The 19,242-nt window shown below is 39.1% G+C and overlaps 1 protein-coding gene across 3 annotated transcripts; it reads right to left on the reverse strand.

Moving 5' to 3' along the window:
• Positions 1 to 1,758: 1,758 nt before the first annotated feature.
• Positions 1,759 to 18,105, reverse strand: polr1h (RNA polymerase I subunit H). 3 transcript variants are annotated; one of them, XM_053429140.1, is made up of 5 exons: positions 17,987 to 18,105; positions 17,429 to 17,548; positions 3,360 to 3,463; positions 3,161 to 3,270; positions 1,759 to 2,292 (listed from the first exon to the last, which is right to left on the reverse strand). In XM_053429140.1, exons 2-5 carry the CDS (start codon positions 17,544 to 17,546, stop codon positions 2,268 to 2,270), a joined length of 357 nt encoding a protein of 118 aa, XP_053285115.1. In that variant the 5' UTR covers positions 17,547 to 17,548; positions 17,987 to 18,105; the 3' UTR covers positions 1,759 to 2,267. The 3 variants fall into 3 exon arrangements, with proteins under 3 accessions (XP_053285115.1, XP_053285117.1, XP_053285114.1); XM_053429142.1 differs by having other exon boundaries at positions 17,962 to 18,086; XM_053429139.1 differs by having other exon boundaries at positions 17,888 to 18,048.
• Between the last annotated feature and the right edge of the window lie 1,137 nt (positions 18,106 to 19,242).

The raw sequence follows: 19,242 nt of genomic DNA on the forward strand, positions 1-19,242 counted from the left end.
TACCAGGAGCACAAGGCTCCAGACAACACAGCCCTCAGGTTCACAGGGACACGCAAACCTCTCCACCACGATAAGGTGACGGTTCCAGGAGAGGGAGACAAATTCTGATTTGTGAATATCGGCTATACAAATACATTTTTATTGATTGATTTGCCAGAAAAATGCAGCAAATCTTCAGTGGATTCTTCTTCCAATATGGGAATCTGGATATTGGAAAATATGTATAAATAAATTTTGTTTTGCCTTTCTTACAGTTCACTTTATTCTATGCAAGTTAGAATGTTTCAATAAGCGCTGCCCCTAGTTTTATAATGTAAAATGACAACTTTAGTCTTAGGTTTGATTGTTCAGTGTTAAGTGTATGCATTTATATTTTCATCACAGATGACGCCACAAGCTAGAGAGATTTGTTTGTACCAGGACGGTGAGAAGTGCAATAGATGTCGTGTGCCCTGTATGTTTTCATGGAACAGTACTTTGATTTAACTAAGATTTGAACAACTTGAGATTAGTCATCGTCACTCACTGACACGCTACGATTGTCATCTCTCACAGGTCCCCATAGCGTTGTTTTTTTCTGTAAATACAAGACCGTAGACTGCATTGAAAACACAGGGCCTGCTGTTGGCTGATTTAACAAGGCAAACACAAATAAATACTGGCTTGAATGGAAAAGTTTACCAGCAACACGATATGTGGTGCCTGCTCTGACCAATCACACCAGACTGCGTTTCACATTTAGAAAACAAAAACACGTTTAAAAGGGTGATAGGGGTGAAAAGACACATGCTACAGGCTGGCAGTTGAAATACTGGCATACTTCTGATTCATATCATAGTAGCCTGTTGTTTTAGAACGTGACCTGATGGAATTTTCAAAGAAAAAGTTTTCACTGAAACATGTTTTATAAAAATTTTGTGAAAGCAATTATGAAGATATTCTATATTCTCTTCTATTCTTAACCCTAGGCTGAACAAAGCAAAAATTCCCCTCCCACTACAGCAAACCCAACTTAAAGCCTCTTCCCAAAGGCCTGGTGCCTAATGCCTATTCCATATTTAACACTGTATTTTCAGACATATGCAACTTAATCCCCATGGTAACTTGTGCTGTACCTCTAACCTGGTCAGGAGCATGTTAAGTTCAAAATCTGTCAGTCAGATCACTAGATAACCAAAGTCATCAGTCCCGTCCTACTGGACCTTGAAACAGAGATAGCTTAATACATTAACTAAACAAAACTTTTAACTTAGATTATTCAATAAGAGATCCTGACAGTGGATGCTTTTAGTCTCATTCATCAGTGCAGCTCAGAATGTGAGTGGACATAACACTTTATTTCCATGATTAGAAACAAACATGAGTGACCTCATGAAACATGAACAATTTCTCTTTCCTCTTTTCTGCTTTGGCAACGCAAACAGTCACTATTACACATTACTTTGGCTTCAATCACACCTCATGTGGTACCGTGTGCACCAAGATGAGGTGGCAAGGTCTGACTCTAGGGGGAAGTGGTTTAGACTAGATTAATGGATGAGAAGGAAAGGAAAAGAGTGTAGAAAGGAATAATCTCCAGTTATGACCTGTGAAATACATCTGCAAGCCTCACCATCAATGCTGCCTATGATAGTCTGCCATCTCCCAAGAATCTAAGCCTTGGATGGATCCCACATGCCCTCAATGCCCAACTCCAAAACCCATTCTGGTAGGCTGCAAGACCAGTCTCAATCAAGGATGAAACATCAGACACACAAGCAAGCCGCACAATAACAGTTTTAATAACATTTTATAAAAAACATTATAAATGAAGTAAAATAAAATTTGGTTCTCAAATGTATCTCAAAGCATTCATCATCAGTTACACTTATGTTATCGGTTATACTTTTTCAGTGAAAACAGAAAACTTCAGTGATGACGAACCTGAATGCTAATAATTATTTCTGCAAAGAAGTTTTACATTTTCCCTCCCGTCCATTTATTTTTTGGATTGTCAACAGACATATGCAAACCAAGATAGAAACCATACAAATTTGGTGCTGACTCAGGGGTTGGTAGCTCATGGCTGTTGGCAGAGGTATGTGCACTAGTGAACTCATTTGAGTTTAGGAAGGCACAGTCGCTGATATACTCTGCAGTCCACATCCTGGAAAACCTAGCTGTAAAGGATCCATTAAATTAGTCCATGTCTTGAGAAAGCATCCAAACATCTGACCCCCATCACAAGCAGACATGGAGAGGAGTGGAGAAGGTTAAGCAGATTTCTCTCAGGAGTCCTCCTTCTCCTGATACCTTTAACACCCCAAAAAATAAAAAAATTAATAAAAATCACAGAGAAAAAAGTTTCACAACACAGTGTGTTACCATTCATTGTTTTGCATTGTGGGTTGAGTAAAGCATATGTGCTAAATAGGATGATGATAGAGCCAATCCGAACATCTCTACAGTGAATCTATGTGAATGCTCTTCTTTCCCCATCACACAACTGGCCGCTACACCATTTGTCTATAAAGTGAGGGTAAGCCTATTTGCCAAATCAAGACCAGACAATGGACTCCGAAATATAGGAGGTGACTGAAAGGTGGCTACACTGGTTGCAGTACCGCTTAATTCTCATTTGCACTATCAAGCTTAGGGTTCTAGTAGAATTCTAGTAGAAGTCTAAAATTAAATCGTCACAATTTTAGGATTTAAAAATCTTAAATATATAACATTATTTTTGTAATTATATATTGGACCTGAAATACATGGATTATTATTTATGATGTCAATGTTCATGTAATGCTGCTTCAAGCACGCTTCCACCTTTTGGGATTTAATGGCAAGCATAGTTTATAATGAATAAAGACTTAACAACCTTCAGAAAAATATAAATCATTATGTTGTCAGGTATATATTGTGGTAATGGCTGCTAACAAATCAAATGGACACTGAGAAGAATAAAAAACAGGTTTAAACCAGTGGTCCAACCTTTTCAAGCCCAATATCACTTTTAATTCCAAACATAAGACGAGATCTACCACCCTGATATATTCCACAGAAAACACTTCTGAGGTTCATATTCATTTTTTTTCATTCATATTTACAGCATCCGTTCCAGACACAATATTTAGCACTGGAGCTGACTGTAACCTGCCTACTAAATACACAGAATGCTTACCTGCAGTGTATACAGGAAAAGAAGACAGTTTGTCCTTCATCTGCCGATCTCATCTGCCTGGTGTGGTAAACCATTCCCTCTTTATTGCAATGAGAGCACCGTCTGTCAATCTACAAGAAGAAAAAGCCCTCATTGATACCGTGTAAAGTTGAGATCATCACACACAACAATCAGTGAACAGCAGTCCGTCCGTTCTTACCACAGGTCCCTTTAGTTCAGTGTCCTCATCTTCATCCAGAGCGATTGATGACTGCTCAACAAGGTTAAAGATAACCGTAGACTGGATCTCTTGACCTGAAAACTCTGGACAAAACTCAAGTATGTAAGGAATAGTCCATTGCAATCTATGTCACTATCAAAAGTCATGTATAATATGATACAATATATAATGCATGTTTGCATATGGACATTTTTGCCAGATCAAAGTAGAAAATAAGGTGTATGGATTATTTAGTGCAATAGGACTTTTTTCTGGATAGACACTTTACATTGTCAGACACATTTTCCTTCTTTAAATGGTCAGACAGCTATAACAAGGAAGCCAGCACCTCTCTCTTTGTGAGACAGAAGTTACTGGTATTGACGCACGCACACCTGAACGCAATGTTCACTTTATAACTCACAGTCCACCTTGATATGTTTGTTCATATTGGGCCTTCTACACGCCCACAATCAACCATAAATGGTTGATCAATGCAAAGCACCTCATGAACATTACTCTCTCACCGCAGTATTTATATATTTAGAGCCAGCGGACCTACTACTTCAAACATCAGTGTGATCATAACCTCCACTCTGGGATATTATTTGGAAATATAAGTTTGAAAGTGAATAGTTTTTCTGTGTACTCTGTGTGTCTGATGGCACATTTATGTTCACTGCAGCGATTTTCAACACACTCGTCCTTGACGATACACGCAGTAAAAAAAAAAAAATATTAAAAACTATTAATGAATCGACTCTACAACACTTTTATCGTATCTAGTGTTAATTTTGGCAGCTATTTTTAATTTAGTCTTACTCTTAGTCTTTTGACGAAAATGCAAATTAGTTTTAGTCACATTTAGTCATTTTTATCCTTAGTTTTAGTCTAGTTTTAGTCACATTTAATAGCCACATTAAACTCCTTTTCTTCTCTTCTCAGGCCCAGGGACCCTGTGTTGTGTCTAAAACTGACCAATAGTCTAGCTTGCAGTACTTAGGTTGTCCATATCCCTACCAGCATAGGTCTATAGCAGGGGTCGGCAACCTTTACTTACTTATTTTGCCCCCTCTTCCCCCAAATAAAATGTGTCTGGAGCCGTAAAACATATTTGATAACAAAGCTAATAAAGTTTAATATAAAGTTATACTATATTAAACTATAGTTTGTTGCATTTACGAAATTATAGAACGACAATAAAGAAAACTTGACATTTTATTGCTATTTGTACCTGTTACAACAAAGGAAAACACAGAACGCTTATGAAGAGAAGAAAATACACAGGCAAGTGTAGGCCTACTTTGAATTAAATTAAACAGAGCTTTGTAGAACCCTATTTTGAAATAAATAAAAACATAGCTGCAGCCTAATAGCTTAAAAATATATATTTAGTTTTAAATGTGAAAACAAAAAGTGAGAGCAGGTCAGGCTGGAGGCGGACACAGAAACTGAAGCTCGGTAGAAACCACCTGCAGCTTCTGCTCTGATCAAGAAGCTGCTGCGCTGATCTCTGAGCAGCTGAGACCAGAGAAACTCTGTGTTTTCACTGTTTCCACTGTTAAGAAGCAGCCGGTGCACGTGAACGAGCTCTGACCTTGTGTCTCTGAGCGACAAGGGGGCGGAGCCTCGGGACCGGTGCGCTATCTGGGGCGCACACACACACAGACACACTCACCCGCTCCTGATACTTCATGACGGCCTGATACGATGAGGTTTTAAAAAATTATTGTGACTTAGTCAACCACCAACATTTTCGTCTCGTCAACGAAAGTTAAAATAGATTTAGTCATAGTTTTTATTTTCAAAGATCCATTTTCGTTACGTCTTCGTCTCGGTCATGGAAAAAAGATAGTTAACGAATATTTTTCGTCAACGAAATTAACACTGATCGTATCTGAACATAATTTGCTCACGTCTGCATCGTAATTTTCCTGTCTCCAAAATGTTCCTACGCATGGGTCAGAGTTAGGGTGGAAGAGCGCACATTCTCCTGTCAAGTTTTTTTTTTATAAATCCCAACATTTATGTGAGAAGTGGCATACGAAAGTTTGAGGCCACTGAACCTGTTCAACAGGTTTGATCAGGCACTTGGCCCTCCCCCACCAACAACCCCAGCTGCAGCCCCCCCTCATCATCTCCCCCAGTACACTCCTCTTCCAAACCCCTTTCCACAACACTCAGCACCCATCACCACAAGCTGCAACAAAACAACAAATCAAGATAATTAAATGTGGACTCTTTAACGTAAGAGGCCCAATGTCCTTATGGACTTCTTTCAAGGATAAAATTGTAACTATTATAAATAAAATCGACCACATCATGGCCTCAGTTGATGCACAGAAATCCACAGAACTGAAAATCCTACCAATTATTTAGACGGCTTGTATCTGATCATGCTTGATCATCTGACCAAAAGAGTCTCATCGTAGAAAACCAACTTGCATCTTGGATCCCTTTCCTACAAAATCGCTTCAAGAAATAATGCCCCTGATAAATAGTAATTTACTCAATACAGTCAATCTACAGAGGTTTTAGCCAACTACAGACCGATATCCAACCTCCCCTTCCTGTCTAAAATCCTAGAAAAAGTTGTAGCCAATCAGCTGTGTGAATTTCTCCAGGAAGTTGGAGTTCATCAAAGCACGGCGACATCCTTGGCAAAAGTCCCTAATGACCTTCTAATAGCTTCAGATCAAGGGTTTGTTTCTGTCCTTGTACTGTTAGATCTCAGTGCAACATTCAACACTATCTATCCAACAATCCAATATTATTGTATTGCCCATATTCACAAATCACAATTGGTCTAATATGGCTTTAAAAGGTGTGACATTATCTGCCCTTAACCTTAAACAAGTTAGAAAAAAAAATAAAAAATGTAATGGGGTAAAAAGAACGTAGAGACCTCAGCGAGAGCCACACGTTAGTACGGACAGAAGTGCAATAAATGCCACCTGTAATGAAGAGCATCAGAATATTAAGAGAATTTACAGCATTGATTTGAAGAAACAGTTTGTAGAAGTATCTGATCAGACATTTTACATCAAGCTGTCCTGTTGTAATTATAGTCCTTGATCAGCAGCCACCACGATCAGGATTCCACCATCATGATTGGATACCACCATAGTTCGCAATCATGATCCACTGCTGTCATCAGGATCCACCATCAGCTTCCACCTTGATCATGGTCCACCACCATTATCATATGCCAACACGATACAGGATCCACCATTACCGACACGATCAGCCAGCACGATAAAGGCCATTACAATCACAGGATGTGGCCACAGCCGCGGCCGTGGATTTGCGAAAGATAACCCATAGGGACTCCAGGGAAGAGGTCAAGTCAGTAAAATGTATTGAGACTTAATTTCTATGATGTTTTAACGAGGGAGAAGAGGAAAGAGAAACTCCATGTGTTGTGTGTCCCCCAACATGCTACACATATAGCAGCATAACTAAGAGCAGGTCTAAGACAAGCCTGGACCAGCTAAAGCTACCCATAAGCTTTATCATAAAGGAAGGTTTTAAGCCTACTCTTTAATGTGGAGAGGGTGTCAGCCTCCTGAACTGAAACTTGGAGATGATTCCACAGGAGAGGAGCTTGATAGCTGAAAGCTCTGGCTCCTACTCTGCTTTTAGAGAGTTTAGGGACAACAAGTAAGCCTGGTTTATGGGAGCGCAGTGCTCTAATAGGGTGATAGGTTACTTAGAGCTCTTTAAGGTATGATAGTGCCATATTATTAAGGACCTTGTAGGCGAGGAGGAACATTTTTAATTCTATTCTAGATTTAACCCGAAGCCAGTGTAGTGAAGCTAATACAGGAGAAATGTGTGTTCTCTTTTCCTAGTTCTTGTCAGGACATGCGCTCCAGCCTTTTGAAAAAGCTGCAGAGTCTTGAAAAGGACTTAATGATGGAGCCTGATAATAAGGAATTACATAATCAAGTCTAAAAGTAATAAAGGCGTGGACAATTTTTTCTGCATCTTTTTGAGACAGGACAAGCCTGATTTTTGAGATGTTACATTGGTAAAAATTAATTTTAATTGAATATCAAAGGACAAATTGCGATCAAAGATGTCTCCCAAATTCCTGACTGTTTCATTTAGAGCAAGGACATTGTCATCTAGCGCAGCTATATCATGAGATATTGTGTCTTTAAAAAGGTGTTTGGGGCAAAGTATTAGAACCTCTGTTTTCATAATAGTTTAGTAATTGATTACATGTTTCTGGATTTATTGATAGGTATAATTGGGTGTCATCCGCATAGAAGTGGAAATTTACAGAGTGTGTCCTGATAATGTTTCCTAGTGGAAGCATATATAATGAGAATAAAATTGGGCTAAGCAAGGAACCATGTCGAACACTGGGTTAACTTTGGTGTGCACAAATTGAAAAATCCATCTGAAAAATAGGATTAAACCAGTTTAGGTTTAAAACTGTTCCAGCCTCTGTAATCAAATGTGATGATCGATAGTGTCGAATGCTGCACGAAGATGTAACAGGACGATGACAGACAAAAACCCTTGATCTGAAGCTATATGAGCTATAAAACCCTGACTGAAAGTCTTTATATACATTAATTTCCTGGAGAAACTCACAAAGCTGATTGGCTACAAGTTTATGAGGATTTTAGACAGGAAGGGGAGGTTGGATATCTGTCTTTAGTTGGCTAAAACCCCCAGGTCCAGGGTGTATTTTTTGAGATGGGGTTTGATTCCAGCTAGTTTAAAAGACTGTGGTACATATCCTGATGATAATGAGAGATTGATGTATGCAGTAATGTACTATTAATAAGGGGCAGAATTTCTAAAAGTAATTTTGTAGGAATGGGATCCCAGATACAAGTTGTGGGTTTAGAAGATGAGATTATTTTGGTCAACTGATAAAGGGTGATCAGAGAGAAGCTGTATAAATAAATAAAAGGATACTCAGCTGTTTCTGAGATTTCTTAGCTTGATGGGGTATTAGTGTCAACTGATGAAATGGCATCTATTGCACGTTGCCCGTCCTGGGAGAGGGATCCCTCATATGTGGCTCTCTCTGAGGTTTCTACGTATTTTGATTGTGGGCGTGTAGAAGGCCCAATATGAACAAACATATCAAGGTGGACTGTGAGTCATAAAGTGAACATTGCGTTCAGGTGTGCGTGCGTCAATACCAGCAACTTGTAATTTTACCCTTACTCTTGCTGAGGGTTAAGGACAGAGGATGTCACACCCTGTTAAAGCCCTATGAGACGAATTGTAATTTGTGAATATGGACTATACAAATAAAATTTGATTGATTGATTGATGGCAGGAGATGGTAGATTTAAAATCTAATAGTTAAAATTTTATCATTAAAGAAGGTCATAAACATGTTGCTATTCAGGGATGGAGGAATACTGGGTTCGATGGAGCTGTGACTGTCAGCCTGGCTACGGTGAAGAGAAACCTGGGGTTGTTTTTAATTTCTTCAAATTAATGTGGAGTAGTAGGCAGCTCTTGCTTTGTGGATGGCCTTCTTATATGATTTAACTCTATCTTTCCAGGCTAGGAGATTTTCAACACAGTTGTTGGAGCAGGCTTATTTTTTAGAGGCTCTATGGAGTCTAATGTTAATCGTAATGAGTCTACAGAGCTATCAACAGGATTGTCAATCTCAATAGAGCTAGGGTTTTTAAATAACAAATATGAATGGCTGTTGTGATTTCTTGGATAGGTGTAGAAGACGAAGATCAAGACTTTCAAATAAGTTGTAGATTAGTTTAGGTTAAGGAATAATTGATAGACTGGAGTTAAAAATAGCAGCAACTCCACCTCCTCGGCCAAAGTCTTGGGAAACATGTGGATTTATATGACCGGGGGATGTAGATTTGTTTAGGGCAGACATTCTTCGGAATGCAGGCAGGTCTCAGTGAAAGACCATAAATCTATTTTGTAATCTGAGTTCATTTACTAAAATAGCCTCTGATGACAATGATATTTTGTTTAAGAGTCTTCATTTAACTCCAGTCTATCAATTAATCCTAAACCTAAACTCAGCTACAAATCATTTGAATGTCTGGTTCTTAGTCTTCCACGCCAATCCAGGAACCACCAACAGCCAATCATATTTGCTGTAGTTTACCGTGCTCCCAGGGCTTATACGGAATTTTTAAAGGAATTCCCTGAGTTTTTATCAAACTTAGTCCTAAAGACCGATAAAATTATTATTGTTGGTGACTTTAATATTCATGTTGATAATAATAAAGATTGCCTTAGCGTAGCATTTATTTCAATACTAGACTCTATTGGTTTCAGTCAGTGTGTGCACAAACCTACTCATTGTGGTAACCACACTTGACCTTGTATTATCGTACGGTGTCGAAATTGAAAATTTAACAGTACTTCCGCGCAATCCAGTTCAATCAGACCATAATTTAATAACCTTTGATTTTTCAATAACTGAATATATGCCACTAATAAAAAAAAAAAAAAAAAATTCATTTTCTAGATGTCTACCTGATAGTGCTGTAGCTAAATTTAAGGAAATAATCCCAATTACATTTAAACCCGTATTAGCAGTAGATATAAACAACAAATTCTTTAAAACCCTGAGCTCCATTGAGATCGACCACCTCGTCGATAGCTCTGCAGACTCATTACGATTAACATTAGACTCAATAGCGCCTCTAAAAAAGAAAAATGTCAAACATAGTAAATTAGCTCCGTGGTATATTCCCAGACAAATGAGTTAAAACAATTATCAAGAAAACTAGAAAGGAAGTGGCGCTCCCGCAACAATGTTGAAAATCTAATAGACTGGAAGAATAGTGTTAAAGAATATAAAAAGGCTCTCCACAAAGCAAGAGCCGCCTACTATTCAAAACTAATAGAAGAGAATAAAAACAACCCCAGGTTTCTCTTCAGCACTGTAGCCAGGCTTACAGAGAGTCACACCTCCACCGAACCCAGTATTCCTCGATCCCTAAATAGCAATATCTTTATGACCTTTTTTAATGATAAAATTCAAACCATTAGAAATAAAATCAACCATCTCCTGCCCTCAATTGGCACTAATACCCTCCCAACAACAGAGATCTCAGAAACGGCTGAGAATCCTACCAATTACTTAGACAGCTTCTCTCTGATCACCCGTGATCATTATACCAAATTAATCTCAGGTTCTAAACCAACAACCTGTATTTTAGATCCCATTCCTACCAAATTACTTAAAGAAATTCTGCCCCTAATTGATAGTTCGTACTTAACATTATCAATCTGTCATTATCATCAGGTTATGTACCAGTCTTTTAAAATAGCTGTCATCAAACCCCTACTCAAAAAACCCACACTAGACCCAGAGGTTTTAGCCAATTACAGACCAATATCTAATCTCCCCTTCATCTCTAAAATCTTAGAAAAAGTTGTTGCCAATCAGCTGTGTGAGTTTCTCCGGGAAAATAATATATATGAAGACTTTCAATCGGGGTTTAGAGCCAATCACAGTACAGAGACAGCCTTGGCAAAAGTCACTAATGACCTTTTAATGGCCTCAGATCAGGGACTTGTGTCTGTCCTCGTTCTGTTAGATCTCAGTGCAGCATTCGACACGATTGACCATCAAATTTTATTACAAAGACTCAAACAGTTAATTAACATTAATGGAACCGCCCTTAACTGGTTTAAATCGTATTTTTCTGATCGCTCCCAATTTGTGCAAATTAATGATGAGTCAACTGTGCGCACCAAATTTAACCATGGTGTTCCACAGGGCTCTGTGCTCGGCCCAATTTTATTCTCATTATATATGCTTCCACTAGGAAACATTATCAGGACACACTCGGTAAATTTCCACTGCCATGCGAATGACACGCAGTTATATTTGTCAATAAAACCTGAACAAAGTAATCAATTAACTAAACTTCGAACATGTCTCAAGGACATAAAAACCTGGATGACCCGCAATTTTCTCTTATTAAACTCAGACAAAACAGAGGTTATAATACTTGGCCCCAAACACCTTAGAGATGCATTATCTAATGATATAGCTGCGCTAGAGGACATTGCCCTTGCTTCCAATGAAACAGTCAGGAACTTGGGAGTGATCTTCGATCCTGATTTATCCTTTAATAGTCACTTAAAACAAATTTCTAGGACCGCTTTTTTCCACTTGCGTAATATTTCAAAAATTAGACATGTCCTTTCCCAAAAAGATGCAGAAAAACTAGTCCACGCCTTTGTTACCTCGAGACTGGACTATTGTAATTCATTATTATCAGGCTCCAGCAGTAAGTCGTTAAAGACTCTACAGCTTGTCCAAAATGCTGCAGCACGTGTCCTGACGAGAACAAAGAGAAGAGAGCACATTTCTCCAGTATTAGCATCGCTACACTGGCTTCCAGTTAAATCTAGAATAGAATTTAAAATTCTCCTCCTCACCTTCAAGGCCCTTAATAATATAGCGCCTTTTTACCTTAAAGAGCTGTTAGTACCTTATAAACCCACTAGAGCACTCCGCTCCCAGAATTCAAGCCTACTTGTCGTCCCTAAATTTTCTAAAAGTAGAGTAGGAGCCAGAGCTTTTAGCCACCAAGCCCCTCGGCTGTGGAATAATCTACCACTTTCAGTTCGGGAGGCAGTCACCATCTTTTCATTTAAGAGTAGACTCAAAACCTTCCTTTTTGATAAAGCTTATAGTTAGAGCTAATTAGTGCGCCAGAACGTTACTTGTTCTATTTTATGACACATGACACACGGAGCTTCTCTTTCCAGCTTCTCCTTCCTCTTCTCCATCCCTATCCCCCTTCCCCGGAATCCCTTTGCTTTATCACCCGCAGATCCAGGGCCTCTGTGGCCGCACCATGGATTGCAGATGGTGGATCGCGCACCGGGGGTCGCGGTGTTGGATCCAGTGTGGCGGATTCTGAGTCATCTGGGCTGATCGTGGTGCTGGTGGCGGACCCTGTGTCGCGTTGGCATTGGGCACGGGCGGTGGACCAGGACCGCGGTGGTGGCTCGTGATGGGTCCTGGTGGGCGGCGGTGGACGGTGACTGAGGACTGGAGTGGCGTCTGGTCTGGATGGTGGATCGTGGTCCTGCTGGTTGCTGAGCATGGACTGTGCTTGCAGCGGGACTGCTTGGCATGTCATGTTGGGGTTGTCCTTCGGGATGTCTACCCTCATCAAATGCTGCTAGAGACTTTGATTATTGATGATGTTTTCCTGCACGTGGCATCTATTGCACTTCTGTCCGTCCTGGGAGAGGGATCCCTCACATGTGGCTCTCTCTGAGGTTTCTACATATTTTTACCCTGTTAAAAGGGTTTTTAGTAGTTTTTCCTTACTCTTGCTGAGGGTTAAGGACAGAGGATGTCACACCCTGTTAAAGCCCTATGAGATGAATTGTAATTTGTGAATATGGGCTATACAAATAAAATTTGATTGATTGATTGATTGATTTAAATCGTCTTTGTTTGTTGTGTTGTTGCAGAGGTTGTGATAATTTTTTGAATATTTTAGTATGGACTTCTCCCTATTTTAATATTTGATTTAAATGATTTGGTGGGACGGGGGACACAGTCTCTACGGGGTTGAGGTTTTGTGAAGAGAATTGTGTAGGACTGCTGGGTGCCAATGCTGGGCTGTCATTTGGGGTTTATAAACAGAGTTATATTCCTAGATAAATAGTAAATGGTTTTGTATTATAAAGCACTTTTCTAGTGTTAATGACCTCTCAAAGCTCTTTACAGTACAGTTTTACATTCACCCATTCACACACACAGTGAATCTATTAGCAGCACTTTGTTGTTCTATGAGGGGCAATTCGGAATACACATGGACACTGCGGCATGCAGATGGGGAAGACTGGGGATCGCACTGCCGACCTCCAGGATGGAGAACGACCGCTTTACCCCTCAGCCACAGCCGCCCCGATAAAGCACATGTTACCCGATAAGAGATGTTCCATCCCAAGTAGGATGAAGGCCGTCTCTCCTAACAAGACCAGGTTTCAACCCAAATTTTAGCCAATTGTCTACAAAGCCCACACCATTTACAGGACACCAGCTCGACAGCATGCCTTTAAAAGACAACATGCAGCCAAACATGTCATCATCGGTCTTATTAGGAAGTGGTGCAGAAAACTACAGAGTCCGACATTGTTTTTTTAAAAGCACACACCGACTCACATTAACTTTAGTGACCTTCAACATAGGAAGTGAGTCATTGCTGCCGACGTCAATTATGATCTTACTATATTTACATTTAGCTTTAGCCAGCAGCTTTAGCTTTTAATCGATGTCGCCTGCACTGGCCCTTGGCATGCAATAGATTATGGTAGCTGGTGTCTCTAACCCCCGAGTAAATAATCTAAAGCACCAAAATACATGTTGGAAGAGTTGGGGTTGGTTGATAGTTTTAGAGATAAAAATCCCAAAACAAGGGACTTTAATTTCTTGTCCGGGGTGGATGGGTCATATTCCAGGATTGATATGATTTCAAAACACAACCTTCATAAGGTTGAAAAATGTGTTATAGAACCTATTACTTTGCCTGATCATGGCCCAGGAAGGCTGACTTTAAACTTGGATTAAGAGAGGCATTTTAAATACTGGCGATTAAATGTTTCCTTGCTAACAGACCCAACTATGCAACAACAAATTAAAAGAAACTATAGAAGATTACTTTTTAATAAATAATAATGGATCAGCCTTTGCAGCCTTTGCCTATTCTGCAAAGGCTGTGCTGAGGGGTAAATGTATTGAAATAGCTTTCAAGTTAAATCAACAAAGACTTGAAAAGGCGAAACAAGATAGCGATATAAAAAGATTAGGACATGAGCATAAAACTACTGGGGATGCTCCCATATTGAGGCAACTTCACTGCTGCTGCAGAGATGCTTTGGATGATTTAGATCCTTTCAGATGAGGAAAGAATAGTCAAGTCGTATAGTACCTAAATGAAGACACCCCGACATCTTTGGCTGAGGTTTCTCACCCAGAAGAGGTGGCAGTTGCATTTAAAACCTTTGATCAAAACCTTTATGATGCACCGGATGAGGCTCAAAATGTGGCTAAATTGAAAGAAATCTTCCAAAATGTTAATTTGTTAAAGCTAACGGAGACAGAAGCAAAGCAGTTAACCCTAACCCTAACCCTAACCCAATTTTAGAAAGTGAAATAAGAGAAACCATTAAATGCCTTAGGTCCCCTGGTACGGATCGTTCAAGACTTTCATGTATGAACTTATACCTAAACTTTGTGATGTTTTTAAATAAGTAAACAACCGTAATTCATTAGGAGGGGAAGGAGCCACTTGAGTGTGGCTCCTATAGACCAATTAGTTGAAGAGACCACATTTCTCCAGTATTAGCTTCGCGACACTGGCTTCTGGTTAAATCTAGAATAGAATTTAAAATTATCCTCCTCACCTTTAAGGCCCTTAATAAAATGCCGCCATTTTACCTTAAAGAGCTGATAGTACCATATCAACCCTCTAGAGCACTGCGCCCCCAGAATTCAGGCTTACTTGTCGTCCCTAGAGTCTTCAAAGTAGAGTAGGAGCCCTAGCTTTCAGCTATCAAGCTCCTCTCGTGTAGAATCATCTCCCACTTTCAGTTGGGGAGGCAGACACCATCTGTATGTTTAAGAGTAAGCTTAAACCCTTCCTTTACAATAAAGCTTATAATTAGAGCCGGACCACGATTGAGGTGGCAGCTGATGGTGGATCCTTATGGCGGCAGTGGACAATGACTGTGGACTAAAGTGGCCTTTTAAAGTTTTTTTTCTGTAGTTTTTCCTTACTCTTGTGGAGGGTAGAGGATGTCACACCTTGTTAAATCCCTATGAGACAAATTGTGATTCTTGAATATGGGCTCTACAAATAAAATTGTATAGTATGTTGAATTTGTATGCAATTGTAAAATTGAAATGATGTAAAGATTCTTAGTTCCATACTAGCGAGCAGTACGCAGAAACATCTTGGGAGATTAATTAACCCTGACCAGACTGGATTCATACTAGGTCGCCAGGGGGGAAATAATATTAGGTCTGTAGCAAGAGATTCCACCCATCCTTCAAGGATTCTCAGCCTTGACGCAGAGAATGTGTGTGATAGGGTGGATTGGTCATATTTCAATTTCACTATGGAGCAGATGGGTTTCAATTCGACATTTATTAACTTGATTAATACTTTTAATTAAGATCCAATATCTAGTCAGGGTGAACGGATATTGCTCTAAAACATTTTATCTCAAGAAGGGTGTTCGGCAAGGAAATCCAGCCTCTCCCTTTTTGTTTGCATTATGTATTGAACTGTTTGCTGAATTAATTAGAATAAATGAAGAAATTGAGGGGATAGTGGATGGGGGGGCATGATGCACAAAATATGGTTGTTCACGGATGCTAAACTTTTGTTTATTAGGATCCAGTATAATCTATTCCTGCTCTCATGCGATGTTTGAGGAACTTGGGGGAAATCTCAGGGTACGAGGTCAATGAGGGGAAATCAGAAGCAACGATGATCATAGGAGACTGGCCCAAACAGTTAGACCGAGAGACGAAATTAAGATGGTCAAAAAAAGGCTCTTCTCAATCATACAAAGTTAATGGACAGATTTATTTCCAAATTCATATGGCAGAATAAAAGGCACAGAGTAAGACTGAAAGGCCTCCTCTCAGACAAAGAGAAAAATGGCTTAATATTGCCCTATTTCAGAAGCTACTACTGGGCATCACAACTTCGATAATGGTCTCATCCTTTCATGGAGGCGAAAGTATGGCGAAATGTAAGATTCAAAATGAGTGGGTAAACCATAGCCTAAATGTTTGGGCAAAGACGAGTAAAATGTTGAATTTGCCAGTGTCATTATCTAGGGCAACTAAAATAGCTTATATTTGTGACTTTTGCCAGCAAAACTGGACAGTGGTTTTAGTAGGTGGGCAAGGAAAGGTTAGGTTATGTTAAGATATTTTCCAAAAACGACATTATTTGACGATACATAAGGAATGGGATGGAATTAAAAGATTACTGACTTGATTTTCTGTGTTGATTTTCTGTATCACTCAACTCATAAAGAAGTCATCCGAAGCAGAATCTTACAATTTATCAAGTGTAATTGATAAATTCTTAAAATCTTTGGGGGGTTGAATATTTCTGATTGCAATTGTACCTTGGACCAATGGATCCAAAGACTCAAGATTGTAAACTGTATAGAAAATATAACAACGAAACTACAATTAGGGATGGACTTTTATTTAGAGAAGTGGTCATCTGTAATAGGGTACTTAGCAAAGTGAACATATAGTATCTATTTGTGGTATTTCTTTGGACACTTTGGAATATAAATGTAACCCCTCAACACATTACATGTCTTATGCCATTGGATTGGTAATTTTTCTTTCGTATTTTAAGACCGAGATTATTTGTTTGTATGTCACACTTGTTTGAATAAATGTACCAAAAAAATTACTGAAAACACCAAACATGCCTCCATACTGATCGTGTGGTGTCATCGTAGTGTCTGCAAGCCACGACATTCATATTCGAATCGAAACGAGGTAATTTCCACGATGTTTTAAGCCTAAAACTCTACCAGAAGTGGCTAAACTAGCTGACATCAGCATTTCCGACGGTCCCTGAATGCCCCTCGTCAGAAGATATCCGGGACAATTAGGATAAAAACACGGTGTAAATGACCTCGTTTCGAGTCGAATATAAGTCTCGGGACTTGCGGACACTTAGGTGACACCAGAGGAGCAGTATGGAGGCATGTTATGGGTTTTCTGTTGTTTTATCACGTCTGAACGACTCACCATTGACCTCAATTGTATTGGAGTCTGTTCTAACACTTCACCCATACCTCCATCGAGGTAGATGTGAATAGATATCTGAATTTTCATTTTTAAAAGAGCTATTCCTTTAAGTCCTATGAGACAAACTATGATTTATGAATAAAGTCTATACAAATAACATGTAATTCATTGATTGATGATAGTGTTAATGTTTCTGTACTATTCTGCAGCTTTCAGCATGATTACAATTGAAGCCTTTCCTACCTCTGAGAGTGTTGTGAGAACAAGAGTGGAAGAGACAGATAGTTGGTACCTGTTACGGGGATGAAGAAGGAACAGTGAGGGCAATAGACCGTATCCTGTATTCCGGGAAGAGGAAGAACATTCCCACATTCTGGGCAGAAGTTGGGATCACCACCTAAACACGACATCTCTTTATGAAGAAAAAAAAGAGCATCAGTAATGCGCTTTGGGGATAAGACAAAATGGTGAATCCTGAAGCGGTCAATATTACTAATTAACACAACGTTAAACACTAACATACTGTATGGCTGTCACAGTCATGCTGTAGAGCGTGTCTTCTATCTAAATAAAATAAAAAATTACACTAACTACGGTAATAACTAATGGTGACGTGTAACTGGCACGCCAGCACACAGTTTAAGGTAGTATATCACTTTAGCACGTGATAACTTGAACAAATCTACCACTGTTAGCTACCGTTATATTCAGTGTGACAATATCGACAGACAAGAATTAATTATTCACATACTTAATATGTAATAATCGTAAACCAACTAATGAAGAGCAGTTTTCGCAATATTTCCCTTCTGTATGTAATATTACTTGAAGCGGAGCGTATGCGGATTACATAAAGTAGGGTCCTTCAGGTGTTCTCCGTCGCACTGAGCAGCGTCATTTAAGTGCGCTAAAGTCTTCTTCTTCTTCTTCTTCTTCTTCTTCTTCTTCTTTTTCATTTGTATATCGGTGGTATGCAAACCAGCTTATAGGTGCATTACCCCCATCTTCTGGACTGGAGTGTGGAGCGGAAGATTGGCAGCCAACAAAGCAAAACTTAAATTATTTTCCTGTTTTCGAAGTACTGTTTTACTTAAATAGTTTAAGATGATGAATGTTTTTTTATGTCTTTCCTGACATTTTTTAATGTTATGTTTTGCTTTTCATCTTTTAATCCTGATATTAATTCCCATCTTTGTGCATTAAATGTGTTACATTCTATCAATGCATGAGGGACAGTTTCCGGTTGTTTGCAGTTTTGGCAGAGTCCAGTTGGGTGCTTGCGTATTTTAATAAGTGTATCATTTAATCCTGTATGACAATTCTCAGACGCATTATGATTTTCTCTCCTCTGCTCCTCTCACCAGTGCTTATGTGTTTTAGAATTTTGTACAAATGTCTTGTTAAGACTGAAATCTCTGTTATCCATGTGTTTGTGTCTGTGAAGATGGCAATGAAACTCAACTTTAAACAAAATGCAGTATGTATGGGGGCAGGGGCAGTTTGGGCTGAATATATGGGAAATATGTGGCCCTCACATAGTGACTTTTAGTAACCATTGCTTGTGTGTGCGTCACATGTTAGTTCAGTCTCACACCTGTTTTGATAAGATGCTTGTTGTGGGAATTATAAATCTTAAACATGTTCTCATGTATAACTTTGTTTTAGATTGCGCAGGCTTACTGAATACTCACGAGGCTGATCATTACAGAATGAGCAGTTGTTATGATCTAGACCAAACTAGCATCTAACGATTTTTCTTGAGGTATATATTCCATTAAGAATTTTCATTCGCTTTTGGTGAAATAGACCATTTTAAGTTATTATTACTTCTTTTCTTTTATTTACCTTTTAAAAAATACTGAGGTATTGAATTTCTGTATAATAGGAATGGGTATCAATCCTAAACACAGTTTTCAGAATTGCGACACTGGGCAGATTTAGATTAGTGAGAGACTGCGATTCCCCCAACAACAAGGGAAGCAGACGCACAGCCCACTCCGCGGCCATCATCTGTTGCACCGTTAAGTCCACTTCTAATTTCAGAAAATTTTAGTATGGTATATGCTGATGTTTTTTTTTTAGATCTTAACCAATGCATTCAATATA

The sequence above is a fragment of the Pleuronectes platessa genome, chromosome 8 (assembly GCF_947347685.1).
Source record: "Pleuronectes platessa chromosome 8, fPlePla1.1, whole genome shotgun sequence".
Lineage (NCBI taxonomy): Eukaryota > Metazoa > Chordata > Actinopteri > Pleuronectiformes > Pleuronectidae > Pleuronectes > Pleuronectes platessa.